The sequence below is a fragment of the Rhinolophus sinicus genome, chromosome 15 (genome assembly GCF_057876585.1).
Source record: "Rhinolophus sinicus isolate RSI-liver-muscle chromosome 15, RSI-T2T, whole genome shotgun sequence".
NCBI lineage: Eukaryota > Metazoa > Chordata > Mammalia > Chiroptera > Rhinolophidae > Rhinolophus > Rhinolophus sinicus.
The window spans coordinates 42,178,190-42,192,894 of NC_142515.1; the positions used below are offsets into that span (position 1 = coordinate 42,178,190).

General features: G+C 31.1%; 1 protein-coding gene across 4 annotated transcripts in view; it reads right to left on the reverse strand.

Annotated features, from left to right (window-relative positions):
* Positions 1-14,705, reverse strand: part of RTKN2 (rhotekin 2) — a 62,941-nt gene that overhangs the window by 35,893 nt on the left and 12,343 nt on the right. For 3 of the 4 annotated variants that reach the window (XM_019731897.3, XM_019731899.3, XM_019731898.3), the window contains 4 exons: positions 10,089-10,147; positions 4,807-4,860; positions 3,344-3,461; positions 714-908 (listed from right to left, as the gene is read on the reverse strand). In XM_019731897.3, coding sequence (XP_019587456.3) covers positions 714-908; positions 3,344-3,461; positions 4,807-4,860; positions 10,089-10,147 — 426 coding nt within the window. Of the gene's footprint in view, positions 1-713; positions 909-3,339; positions 3,462-4,806; positions 4,861-10,088; positions 10,148-14,705 lie in introns of those variants that run through there. The other variant, XM_088792039.1, reaches the window with a different exon arrangement.

The window sequence follows — 14,705 nt, forward strand, 5'->3', positions numbered from 1 at the left end:
AATTAAAAAATATGGGAAATTCTATAAGATCTGGTTTCTTCAATAAATAATGGAAAGGAAAAAAGCAGATGGGAAATTGTTAAAGATTAAAAGAAACTTAAAAGACTCACTTGCACTGTAGACCTTTTTTGGATCCTGATTTGCACAAATAAACCACAACAGGAGTTTTTCAGAATTGGGGCAACTTGAATACAGACTGGATATAAGATGATATTAAACTTATTGTTTATTTTGTTAGGAGTGAAAATGGTAATGTAGTTTTGTTATAAAGAGACAAGTTATTTTTAAAAATCTGTAAGAACAAAGCATGACATAAATATAGAAATCTAATTAGCAGACTGTATTTTTAAAAATGTATAAGAATAAAGCATGACATAAATATAGAAATCCAATTAGCAGACTGATATGTAGTAAATACTTTGACATATAGATAGTCCCTTTTCAAGAAAAACATTTCATCTTTCTGGTAGATACTAGAATTCCAAATCACTAAAAACACAATCACCCAACTTCTTACTTTCAAAGTAAGGTATTAAGGCTACCTCAGCTGGGTAAATGTCAGACAACCAAGTTTTGTTTCTGCTTCAGGATGTTGTTTTCCATTTAAAATGTAAACATACACTCCACAGGCAATACTTTAAAATGTCACAAACATATAATTATACTATGTCACTGTAATTATACTATGTCACTACATTGTATTAGAAACTTACAAAATAGCAGAACTGAAGGACAAGCACGTTTCATGAACTTCTTGAAGCACTGAGTTTATTTTCTTTCCGGTAGCTTTACTTATAGATGTCTTCAGTTTCTTAGCTAATTTTTTTGGTGTGTTGATTATAGAAGATTCCTCTGTACAGCAACTATATAGTTCCACCTTTATCTGAAAGTCTGGCTTTGCTTCATTACTAAAAACAAGGGCATTCGTAATGTTAGGAATTTAACTGAGTAAAAATAAAATTATAACATCTCTTGATGTTTTCATACATTTAGAATCACCATTTGAAATAGGTTTATGCTAATATATGTTAATGAGACAAAAATCTCACTGTGTTTATTTAGTATCTAAATGACCTGAGTCACTGCAACATTCAGAGCTACCAGCTTCTAAAGTAGGTCAGTCTTAACTCAAGTTAATGAATATGTACAGGCATAGTACTTAAAGAATAAAATGTCCTGGTCATTTTGCTGCCAATATTATTTCTCCTTGTTATTCCTTTAATAGTTATACTTAAGGTATTTACGTTATACATGTGATTTCCTGAAATGACTATTCTTCCAAAAGAAAAAGGTTTGAAAACAAAAAAGGAAAGAAAACAAAAAGGAAAAAAACAAAGACTTCATCTACTAAAATCTTTAGTTTTCATTTCTTTTTCATAGAGTCACTTACACTCACCACCTTGCCGCTACCTCCCCCCACAACCTGTCCCACCTTTGTACCTAAGAACTCTAAAATAAGATTTCATTATTTAGTTATTAATATGTAGGGGAAAACAAACAAACATACAAAAAATAACATAGAGATATAGTCAAGGTATGAACTCCTTGAAGGCAAGTGCTCTCTTGGTAATCTTTGTATTCTTAACCATAAAAGTTACTCAATAAAGACTTATTAAACAAATAGGCAGAAGTTCTGCAATTTAACAAACACTAATATTGGCTTTACCCCTCTCAGACACGATTAACTACCTTTTCTATACAAGACTGTGGGGGAGTTACTAACAATAAAATATACTTAAAACTGCAAAAGAGGTCCATCAGCAGGAGATGTTGCCTGTAGACGATCCATCAGCCTCAGAGATTTTTAAAATGCAGCACAGACTTTTTAAGATTTAAATGGCCAATCCAAAGTTTGGATAAATCCAAGGAATAACTTCCAGATATTTTTATAGTTTATTATTTGGCAACTTTTAAACATACAGTATTCCTGGTAATGACTAACAAATGTCAATATTTAGAGGAAAACCAGAGATTCATAAATATTGAATACTTATTAAAAACAATCATAACAAAAAGCACATTTTTAAACAACATTTAGAACATCTGACTGCAGTTATTTTTAGAACAATTTAAAATATTTACAGAATTTTTAAAAAATATATAAATTATGTGTTGTCTTCCCAAGTAACTTGCATTGTTCTGTCGCTGAAAAAAAATAATTTTCGTCTTTGTAGTAAAACGAACAATAGCAAAGCGATGTGAAGAGCTCATTAAAAAGATGATTTTGACAGGAAAAAAAATGTACTAGCAACAGTTGATAATGGAAATAAATGTATTTAGGTAACTAAGAGAAATTATTTTTTTAGTCTCAATTATGTAAGCATTTGGTGATATTTTTGGGATCCTTAATAAATTGCTTTGGTTCAATAGAGCTTGTAAGAGGGCCTGTACTACTGCTAACAACTTAGAACACTGCATTTTATTTTTCCGTGCTATACAATTACTTATGGGACACTGGACAGAAGCCACAAAACATGGTTTGCAATAGTTTTTTCAATGTTGTGTGAGTGGCAAAACGAGTACTCTCAAATCTCAACTGTATTGCTCCATAGCTGAAAATGGCAAAAACAATGTAGACTGATTTATTTTAATAGTTAAATAGCTATTCATATTTAGATATGAAGATAGTATCTTTCAAACTTTGAAAGAAATACAAATCACACACTGATTTAGGCCAATAGAACCTTTCACAGAGGCCAGGAAAAACTTACGTTAGTTAAAAATGATTTCTATGGCTACCTGAGGAGTTCTTTCTGGTGTCGTATTATGACCACAATAAAATGGGCCTGTAAAAGAGCAGACGCAATAAAAACAGCCCTGAGGATCACCCAATTTTTTATTGTTCTGGAGTACATGAAAGAAGTACACCATAAGAAAAAGAACACTTCGAAATTTTACTAAAGTGCTTTTTCTATGGTATGTATTTCAGGACTATCTTATAAATAAAGTTGTAATACTATTTTAGTAATTCTGAAACTAAATCTCCTATATGAGATATAAGAACTTGTTTTAGGCCCAAATTCACTCTATATACAATATAATGAGATTGTATTGTATTCATAGCTTAGTAAATAATTAAACTATAAACACTTACAAAAATTTATAATATCCAATGAGTCAAATATTTACTACTAATACTACATGATTTCTATTTTTTTTAAATTGGAAAATTTTAAATGTAGAAATTGGATTCTTTTGAATAAAGTAATTTAAAAAAATCCATTTAAACATTTAAAGCTCTTAATGCTTCAAAAATAATCCAAAGACCCAATAATTATAACCTCCTTTAAAAAAGGAAGAATTTTCGATGATTTTCATTCTCTAAAGAATAAAAAATACTTACAATATGGTTACATTTTCAAAACATATATCTGTGATTGTTTTATCCACAATCACCATGTCAGTATCAAAAACTTCAGCTCCCATTTTGAATAAACAAAAAATGGCATAGCGCTGTGATTCTAGAGGAAAAAAAAAAAAAGTTAAGCCATGATCCATGTGATAAATCATGCCTATATTATGGTAGAATCTATTTGAAAATGAAAAAACTTAGCTTAAATATTTAATAGATTCTTATTCATACATTGCACCTTGTAATCCTTTTTATAGTGACCGTTCTGTCAGTATATATTAATACCTTACCCAACTACAAAAATTAAACCAGGGAATATCAAAAAATAAAGTAAAAAATATAGGCCTCTCAGCAGCCTAAAATAACCACCAAACTCATAAATTTTATCCCTAGAAAACTCTTTAAGCTTTAATTAATAGCAAATTTATTATTATATATATACAATTTACCTTTGTTATTTTGGTTTCCAAGTCTATTTAAGAAAAAAAGGTTTCTATTATAAGAAGTTAAGAGCAGGCACGTTAACAACAGCAAAACATTTTCCACCAAACAGCAAGGGAGGAAACCACAAAAACAATAAAAAGTAGACATGTGAACACAAAAAGCATAGCTGCTGGGCCTTTTAATATGGTGATGTTTTTAAAAAAGTATTAGGTGATTAAAGGGCTAAATCCTCATTATTGAGAAAATACAGCTCTTTAGAAAAACTTATTCTCTATAGTAATCAGAAAGATGTACTTAATTCCCACATGTATTCTTTGGTAAAGTAAATTATATTTCCTAATTGAATAACAAATACACTAACCTGATTTTGGATTCTTCATATAAAACTAATTATGCTCAATATGATTCAGTTTTTAAACTATGAGTAACAAAGCTATCACAATTGACAAGAAATATAAAGGATTATCATATCTTTACTGCTTTGCTTCTAACAGCCAGAAATCATTTGAGGTTAATTTCCATGACCTAAGCATTACAAGGATTAGTGAAGACTATATAAAGCCATAAAATGCTGAAGGGGAAAAAGAAAATCAGATCAAACTAAAAATCTTTCTCTCTTACATCCTGTTAAATAATCTGAAGTAACAAAGCAAGGCAGAAAAGATCTCCTAGATTCTGGTCAAATACAATAAATGCTATCTTTACCTTCACTCCTTAAACATTTTCTTTTGTTTCATACTTCCCTTCCCTTATAACTCGTTACAGACTGTCCTTGCAGAGGATCCTATCAACAACTTAAAGTACATTACATATGCATTACCTTAATTAGTATCAAGCAATTACAACACATCTATACTCAAAATTGGAAAAAAACCGTTCAGCAAGATTTTGCTTATTCTGTCAAATGACATGAATTTATTTCAGTATGGAAGCAGCTTTTTCTCCCAATAATCACAAATTTATTGTACACTAAAGAAAATATTTCCATTGCAAATTAAAATCATACATACGTTCTTTATTGCTGAAGTGATCAGAGTCTTTCCACATGAGTGGTATTCGAATATCTATAAAGAGAGGGAAAAATGACAAGTAATAATTTTGGTAAATTTCATTTCTTAGAGTGAAATGAACCTCTGAATGCCATAGTGGAGGCTGACCATTAAAGCCATATTATTTAAATATTCTAACACAGGTGATATTTTCTGTAAAAAAATAGCTTAGACTAGAAATGTAGTATCTGTTATACTTATTCAAATAATTTACTAAAAAAAGAACCCACCATTATTCAAGAAATTAACTTATTGAGTCTGTAATAAGCTTATGCCATAGTATTTTCATTGTGTGATTTATGTTTTTTAAATAGGTGAATTATGGGGAACCCAGAGTTGAATTTCTATTTTTGGTAAGTAGTAGCAGCAAAAGTAGTTAGGTAACATTTCAAAATCACAGAATAGTAGAGGCAGAAAGGGCTTTAGAACTTTCATCCACATGTAAGTTCTAGAAACTTACTAGTTCTAGTAAGTTCTAGTAAAAATGATGAAAATAAGTGACTTGTCTAAGATCATTGGTTTCTGGGAGAGACCCAGCTCTTGACAAACATACCCAAACCCTTTGCATTAAGATGTAACTCGTCTACAAAAGAATTTGCAGATCTTTGTATATGTTACTATCATTTCCGTTAAGAAATAAAGCTAAAAAGAGGAATGCATTATTCTTTCAGTCCAAGAAAAGGGCTTATGTTCTAAAAGTGATCTAAACACATTTTCTCTAATTCACACATTCTTCAAACTCTAAAGTAATTGTGTTAATAATTTTTATTCCAGAAGTTAATCCAGAGATTTGACACAATTTTTTTTCTTCCTAGTTTCCTCCACTCTTCCTGTTACTTTTAATGCTAGATTAATAGTAGTAACAATTTCACTGACATTCCCATGCTATTTATGTATTTTCAAAGTTAGAGGATCAAGGTTGTACCTAACTTAACAGATGTGTGAACTACAGTATAATATAGCACAGTAGAGATCTCAATGGTAAAGTGAAGTTAGTTTTAATTACTCAGAGTACAAAAACTGTATAAATACCCCAAGCCTTTGTGGAAAATGTCTCTATTTAAGACCCTTCCCTGTTATACTACGGAAATTTATGTGCATATTTTCATACCTATTAATTATGTCACTTTCAAATAATTACAAATCTTAATGAAAATAAGCTGTTTGGCTCCATTTAGGTTGTGCTTCACTTTTAGATCCCACGATCCTTTGTCTACATCTTTGTTTGTTTAGAATTGTATTTTTAAGGTTCTTAATGCCTATTTCCAATTTCCTTTCTAGAAAAGCTTTCTAATATTCCTTCATCCCTACCCTACCCAACCACACAGTTTTTATGAGTACTCTTCCCACTGCTGCCTTAGCAGTTTTGACAAAAATATTACTTATTGAACTCTCTCCGTATGCCAAGCTAAACACTTCACATACATTTCATCAAACAATAATTTAAAAAATGTTTGCCAATTTAATAGTTAAGTGACAGGATTTGTTTAGATTTGCATTTTCTTGATTAACAAGAAAAATGCTAGTACATTTTATTGGCCACTTCAATGAATCTGTTTGTATCCATGGCCCATTTCTCAATCTCTCTTTTTTTAAACATACTATTTATGGTTTCTACTTTTAAAAGTTAATTATTTAATCTGTGTGAGAATTTGGGTATGTGAGGTAAAATTTTAAAATAATTATTCCTCTTATAAAAATAATAGACAAGTTAAAGCTCCATTTATATCTAATAGAATATCTTTTCTTTACTGATTTAATGATGCCATCTTTATATTGTTATTATTCTTATTATTAGTTTCAGGTGTACAAAACAATGTAATAGTTAGACATTTACACCTCTCACAAAGTGATAACCCCCCCCAATCTACTACCCCTCTGACATCGTATACATTAATGATGCCATCTTTATCATATATACCATTCTAAGTGTCTGTTCCTTGACTATATACTTTATGATCTAATTGAATTATTTATTAATGACTGTCTATCCTAGTATCAATACTATTATAAACATTGAACCTTTATAATATACTTTACTGTTAGAAATACATTCTTCCCAAAAACACCTGTTTTCACTTGCTAATTTATGTGAATTTTAGAATACTTTATCAAAATTCCCCCTTCAAAATGTTTTATTAGTATTCTATTGTCAAAATTAATTTGGGAACTGATAATGTTATAATAGGGTCTTTACCCAGAGTAGCTTGATAAAATGATCCTTACATTTTTATTAAGGTTATTCTAGGGGGTTGTTAATGTTTCTTTTTATTGTTTTAATTGTAAAGGAGATCTTTTTCACCATATTTTCTAACTAATTATTGCTGGTGTTGACAGCAGCCACCACTTTTTATATACTTATCTCAAATCTAGCCATTTTTACTGAATTCTTTTTTAATTCAAATAGTGTGTCAGTAAATTTCCTTAGATTTTCTAGGTCTGCAATCTATTATCTTCAAATAGTATTTGTCTATTTGTTTTCAGTAGTTTCATCTTTCATTCTTACTATTTTAGCTAGAAATTTATAAAACTGTGTCAAATTATATTGATACAATAGACATTGTTATTTTGTTCTTGACTTTAATGGGATTGCCTTTATTGTTTTATAATTATGACTTGGCTGATGTCCTGTCAAAGAGCCTGCTTCTTGCTTCACCACAGTTGCTGACTCATTTCATTTCACAACTGTTCTTGTTCTATTAGGGTGGTATTAACTATTTACACTACCTTGGGAGGAACATGGAACCTGACTTCCTTTACTGTAGACCCACAGCCTGTGGGTCAGTTTTGCTCTTTCCCATGCCTAACTATGTCAGAGCCTCAAGAGGGGAAGGTAAACACTTCTTATCTATTTCCCAGGTGGTCATGTACTGTCAGATGGCAAAGGATGTGTAAGCCACCGTTTCTTAATTCACCTGCAAATAGTAGAAATTCCTTCCCAACTCTTGCAAATGGTTGACACAGTTTTGGTTTACAGTACTCTTACCTTTGTCCTTTTGTGGGTCTTCATTGACATTGTAACGGTAAACCAAAAGAGTCATAAGAAGATGGCTAACTCGATGCTTTCAGGCCCTAGACGTCTATCATAATTTTCAAAAGTGAAAACTGAGGCACTTTGTGAACTGATTTGGCTTTAGTCATTGAATTAGCAGTCAGTGAGTAAGCTCAGACAATTACCACAGTGTGGTTATTTGATGCTTGGCAGGAATGATCAGAATACACCTCAGTTATTCTTTTTACTTTTATGAAGATTTGGCCAGTGAACGTGAAACTGCAAATGAAAAACCTTGGTATCTCCTAGCAATCAATGTAATCTCAGAAACATTATCAAACTTTGTTGAAAATATTCATTTTGATCAAAAGTCACATTTTCATCCCAATATCAAAAGAAAATAGATTTATAAAGGTGAATTAGCTTTTTGTTTGTTTTTATTTTTTACACATCAATAAATGAGATATAATTAAGTCTAAGCAAAGATGAAATGAAATTATGTACGTATCCCATTTTCTGAGACTTTCACTTCCTTAACTTAAAATTATCTCTTGGAAAGAAGGAACACATGCAGAAATAAGTTTAATTTCTTTACTTGAGTATTTGTGGTCAGGAAAATAGTTTTTTCTCTTACTTTAAATGCTTTTACTTAAGCACTCTTCTAAATGTAGTTAATGCTAATTTCATGAGTTGCTGCAGTCAATAAACTATTTATTATGAAATGACAATAGATGTTAACTCTTTAACATGTCATTTGAGTCTTTAATAGCAATTTAACATATCTCATTTGCATAGTAAATGGCACTACACTGGAAGAAAGAAATGAAGGATTATGTTTAAGTATTTTTAGAAAATCCTCTTTAAAGATCTGTAATATTTTATCTATCATGTTAAAATCTATTGAACAACTACTCATGTAAAAGTACTGTTTCACATCGAAAGGATGTGAGGTGTTTTATTCCAGTCTTATAATTGGAAAGAAGAAAACATGAATATAAATATAAAACAAGCAACCGATTTTTACACAGTTCAGTTATTTTTCTGACGAATTTTTTGATGAGGGCGATTCCTCTGATGTAGGGCAGTTACATCCTATGTGAAATTCAGGTCTATCCTTCCTGTGTGAGAATTTTTTGTTTAATCCATAAAGACATTTCTAAAAACAGTTCCTTGGGTGAGAGGGCCTGAAATACAGCACAGGGTCCCTGGAGCTAAGAAAACACGGCTTTTGGCCAATGAAAAAACCTAGTTATTACTTAAGGATTGATGGAGGTCTGCTGTTTTCCAAAGTGTACTGGTGAGATATTTGTAAAGGTGCATTATCTAACTAGCATACACACAAGTCAGCCATGTATTCACCTCAATCTGTGGCATCTCCAAGCCATTGTCTTTAGCTTCCTTAACACTTTGGAGAAACTGAGACAACACAGCGTAAGTGCCATCTAGTGGTAAAAGATCTCCTAAATGTATTAGGAATTCAGAGAAGGGAAACTTCATTTCCAGCTGGAATGATAACAGAGAAGACTTCATAGATGAGCAAACAGATCCTGAAGACAATACAATTATTTCAAGAACTAACGGGATGTCAGAAGCATGGGGTGTGCAGATGGAACAGGGAGAGAAATGTCTGGCTAAAGCAGACAGCTTATGTATAGGAGTAGTAGAAGATATGGCTAGAAAAATAGCTGGGTCAGAATAGAAAACTCGGAGGTGAAAAGTTTGGTCTTTGTCCTATGGGCAACGAAGAACAGTCATTGTATGAGCGTCTGGGTCATTGTATGAGTCACTGTATAAGCTTCTGGGTATATAGTGATGAACAAAACAAACTTCATGGAACTTCTAGCCGAGCAAACATTAAAAACATTATTGAAACTTCTGAGCAGAAAAGGAATGGAGAGTCAAAAGACTTGAGTTTGCAGCCCAGCTCAACCACTTACAGGAAGTCATTTAACCTCTGAGTCTGTAGAAAAAGAGAACTACCCTACATATTTCACAAAGGTGCACTGAGGACAAAACTGCATAATATATATACTTTATATGAAACAGCTTTCTCAAACGATTTGTAAAATTCAATACATATGTAAGGCATAATGATGAAAACAGTGTTTTAGAACAAATATTCTGATAGAGGTATGCAAAATAAAATGATGGAAGAGAATGGACACAGAGCATTAAAAAACTCCACCAACTCTAGAAAGTTACTTTATAGAATTTATTCGGTAATACAAAAACAATCCATCTGTAAGCATACCTGATATGGCAATCTTTCCTTTACATGCTGTTCGTTCTTTACGTTCAAAATTCACATCACTGTCAAAAAGAAAAAGCCTAATGAAAAAAAAAGTTATCTTTTCTAATCAGCAATTGTTTTAACAATCTTTCACAAATGTCTAAATATTAAAAGCAAACACACAGCCATGAATAATAATGACTTCCACTTAATATAAACAACTTGACTCAAACTTTAAGATGTTCAGTCAACAGCTAGCTGCTTTTAGAGAGATATAGAGTTATTCTCTTTGATTTTTTCATATAAGCTTTACATTCCCTGATGATTATATACTGGTTGATTCTACAATGAAAACCTTTGTGATTATTTACGTTTATAAACAAGATATACAATATTTGTACAACTCCCAGGAAGTATCATACCTTGGATCACCATTTCATAAATTACGTTTACATTTCTAGCTTACCAGATTATAGTTGCCTGAAAAAGTTAATGAATGTCCCAATCACAAACTTGTTGCCCAGAAGTAACTCATCCTTATAAAATATAACAAACATCAGAAAAATTACTCTCTGTTCTATATTTATACACAGTAATATAATTTCCTTGAAATTCCAAAAAACTAAGCATATACTAAAACAATAAATTAACTAAGGTGGAAAAGAAAGGGAGTAGCTCCATAAAAAGAATAAAATATGGAAAGGAAAATATTATGACAATAGAAAAAAGTCTCAAAGGATATTCTTGGGATATAAGATACTTCCAGATCTGACTTTAAAATATACTTTTACCATTAAAAACAAACAAACAAACAAACAAACAAACAAACAACCTTTCAAAATAGTTATCTCCTACTAGACCAAATCAATCCCAACCTTGAGTATTTCTCCAATATCCTATTTCCTAATATCCTGTATTTAAAGATTAGCATTCCATTTCTATGGCAATATTTCCAAGAGTATTCTTTGCACCATTTTTTTGGTCTTTATTTAAATTAGTTAACTAATTAACTGCTGGCTAATTTAATTAGGTACTTCAAATACGTGGTAAGATAGAAACTTTTCATCTGAATACTCTTTGATTTTTCTAAGAGGCCTTTTAGGAAGGATTGGGTGGGAGTTAGAAGTGTATCTAATTAATTTTCAGAAGAGTACGACACCATCTCATTGCATTTCAGTAGGCTTGTTAAAAAGATTGCATATATTCATTATCATGTGTCCAAATTTGAAAATAAAATATATCAGCCTACTTTTCTCTTTTACTCCCTTACTGGATTAAGCATATAAGTATTACAGGTGAAATATATACCAAATGAGCTACAATAATTTATTAATGTACTTAAGTTAGACATAATATGGTATTTACAGACTTGCATACTAGGTATAACTAGAGTAATGTAGTAGACTTAAAGACTTAAGTTCTCAGAATCCTATCTAATTACTTTATGGTCACACTGGTATTTAAGTTAAAATACGGAATTGACTCTGTGAAAAATAAAAGTGCTCATTGATTATTTCACAATGTTTCATTGAATCACACATTTTATACTTAAGTTTACTTTGTCATGTTGGAGAACATTAGATTGCTTATTAGTTCATTATAGAGTGAAAAATTCTATTGAATAGTCTACTACATTTTGGTAAAAATAATATACTGACAGGTCCACTCAAAATCAAACACAAATCTCAATTTCCACAAATTGGAACAAAAAATACAGTATAAATGCAGTTGTTGGCATTTGTAAGTCATATTTCTGAAAACACCTTCTATATGAGCAATGTATAATATAAATTTTTAAAATACTTATTATTTCAGTGAAAAAGTACAAGAAAGCTCAAATACGGTAAGTAACTTGAGTATTAAGGAATAGGTAATAGATTATGCTAAAGTTGAGATCCATTAGGTATTACTAAATTGGATTAAACTTGAGGCTTTGGCAGGCAAGTGATACTCTGAAATACCAGAACCACCAAAAGCAAACTTGCTGAATATTTACCAAAAAGAAAGAAATGTTCCCCTCCCAACTATTCAACCACCTGGCAGAATATAGCTTTCTTCCCTGTAATTATAAATTACTTGCATGGGCATTTCCAGGACCAGTCAACAAACTTATTATATATAAATATTATTAAACGATAATATAATTTCAATTAACCATATAATCTTACAGAATAATTAAGTCTGTCTTTAAAAAAGTGAGAGACGAACTGAAGTAATGTAGCCTCATTTTTCTGAGGCTTAAATTATTTTCAACTCAAATATAGTAAATCCTCAAACTGTTATTTAGGGTGCTAAAATGTGATGTTTTCTAATTAATCCAAATTGACAATAAAATTATTAAACATTGTTTAATAATGTGCTACTGTAGCTAACAGTTTGCTCCAGTTAAATAAATGTTTGTTTGAAAATTTGCAATGTTAACGCTAATTCTAAATGCTACAATTAGAGAGCCAGCCGGAGGAAAAAACAAATAACCACAAAATTATCCAAACAAAAGTACAGCTAAATAACAGTGTATCTTATTCTTATAAACCCAGGTTGGAGTATTATTTTGGTGAGGCCTGTAAATACTAATTTAAAAAACAGATAAAAATACAAAAGACACACAACTTTATTATTTACATTACTGCCTGTAGGTAAATAAAATGACCAACAGAGGGTGCCAATCAGCCACCTTGTTGCTCAAAAATCTATATTAAAATTGACTGAGTAAATACAGATTACCCTATTTTATATTATTCCATGTGGGAATGTAAAATAGCATTTCCTTGCCAAAATGAGCAAGCTATCATGAGAAACAGCACAATGATGAAGTATTTTATATTTTCTTAATGAAGTACTAAAAGAATCTAAGTGGGATTCTATTATTTGAAAGCAGGTCATAAAACCCTGCACCTCTAATGCAAATCAGTGAAAACTGTAAGACTCAGAAATGGTTAACATGGAATTTTAAACCATTCTGAAACTATGTGGTATAAAATTAATATCTTCATAAGGATCTTAAATTGAGAAGATGAGTTTTCTATTTCAAACCTTGACATAAATGCTTTTCAACAGATACTAAATGATATAAAGTTTAAAAAATAAAATCAGTAATGTCTGTCATTAATACATACCATGTTTTATTGTAGAAATACCAGCAGCATATAATTTTCACTTGCAACCTATATTTTTTTCTTTGTTTTTTAAGTTATAGTATATAAGAAATAAACTAGGCAACTGGAATATAAAAAACTATTTAATTATTGTGGCATTATTAAAATCACAATTATGTTAAATGATACACATAATTACGTCTCATAAATGACTTTGACTAGTATTGTTTTTACAAAGCCAAATAAAGTATTTCAGAAGTTAAGACAAGAGATAGGTTGGCAGGTTGGGGCAAGGGAAGAATATCATTGCCAAAAATGTAAGCTCTGTAAGTATAGGGCCTTGTTTTGTTCACTGTTGAATCACCAGTGCCTGCTATATAGCTCAGTATATTCTAAGGAACTCAATAAATGTTTGCTAAATATTAAATGAAATGAAATAGGATATGGTCATTTTGATGGAGCAAGCAGAAGATTTAGTAGATTTAGACCAGAGTCAATGAGTTGCTGTTAACCTCTTAGCCTCAGCATCCTCATCTGTAAAACGGTGTAAATATCTACCTACCTCATATCTACTGAATGAAATAATATTTTATATGTATTCTATGTCATTCTTTAAAATGTTATACTAATATAAACATTACTTTGTGAGTATTTATATGTTTGGCCTTGGTATTTAACTTGGAGCTTATGTGAAATAGGCACTAACACATCTGTTAAACTGATCAGAGTAAGACTTCCTAGTTCCTGTACGATAACGGTAGTCACCTAAATCGGAATCTCTTCAGGCATCCTCCAAAAGCTTGCAGATCAACAAGGAAAGCAAATAAGATTACCTATAGCACAGTTGGGAAACAGAGACTACTACAAACTTTATTTTATATGTAAGTGGGAAAATTAATCACTGAAATCATCAAAGCCAGCTCCTGGAGGCCTAACTCCAGTAAAGAGTCATTGCAAAATGCAGTATCAACTGTGATCTCCCTAGAAGAAAAAAGAATGGATGTAAGACCTGATGGATACAACAGCACTGGTTTCTGGGGAGTTGAAAGGAAGGGGCTCCAAAAGAATTCTAGTTCAGAAGTTGTTAGTCTTTTGGAGAAGAGTGACACACAATGGGGAAGGTATCCTTTGAAAGTTTGGTCATGAAAAAAAAAAAAAAAGGAGAAGAAGCAATTTAAGTTAAAAACCTCAAGAACAAAACAGTATCAAAGAATCAGAAAACCAACCATCCCATCAACCAAACTCCCAAAGACACCATTTATTAAAGAAGTTGCTCTTCACAGTTCCACTTATAGAAAACACTACTGAATTAAGAAACCAAGTGAGCCTTTCTACCCCCCCATCAGTTGGCCCAGAAAAATCCCATATTTCATTAGGGACAGAAAAAGGATCCAAACATCCATACAAAGCTACTATAAAATGAAAGTAGAAAGAATCAAAATGCTTCAGCTGAAAAAAATCAAAATGCTTCAGCTAACCACTCTCCAAAAAAATAAAATAACAAAAACTAAAACATGATACTCTAAAATGAATGAAGTACAAT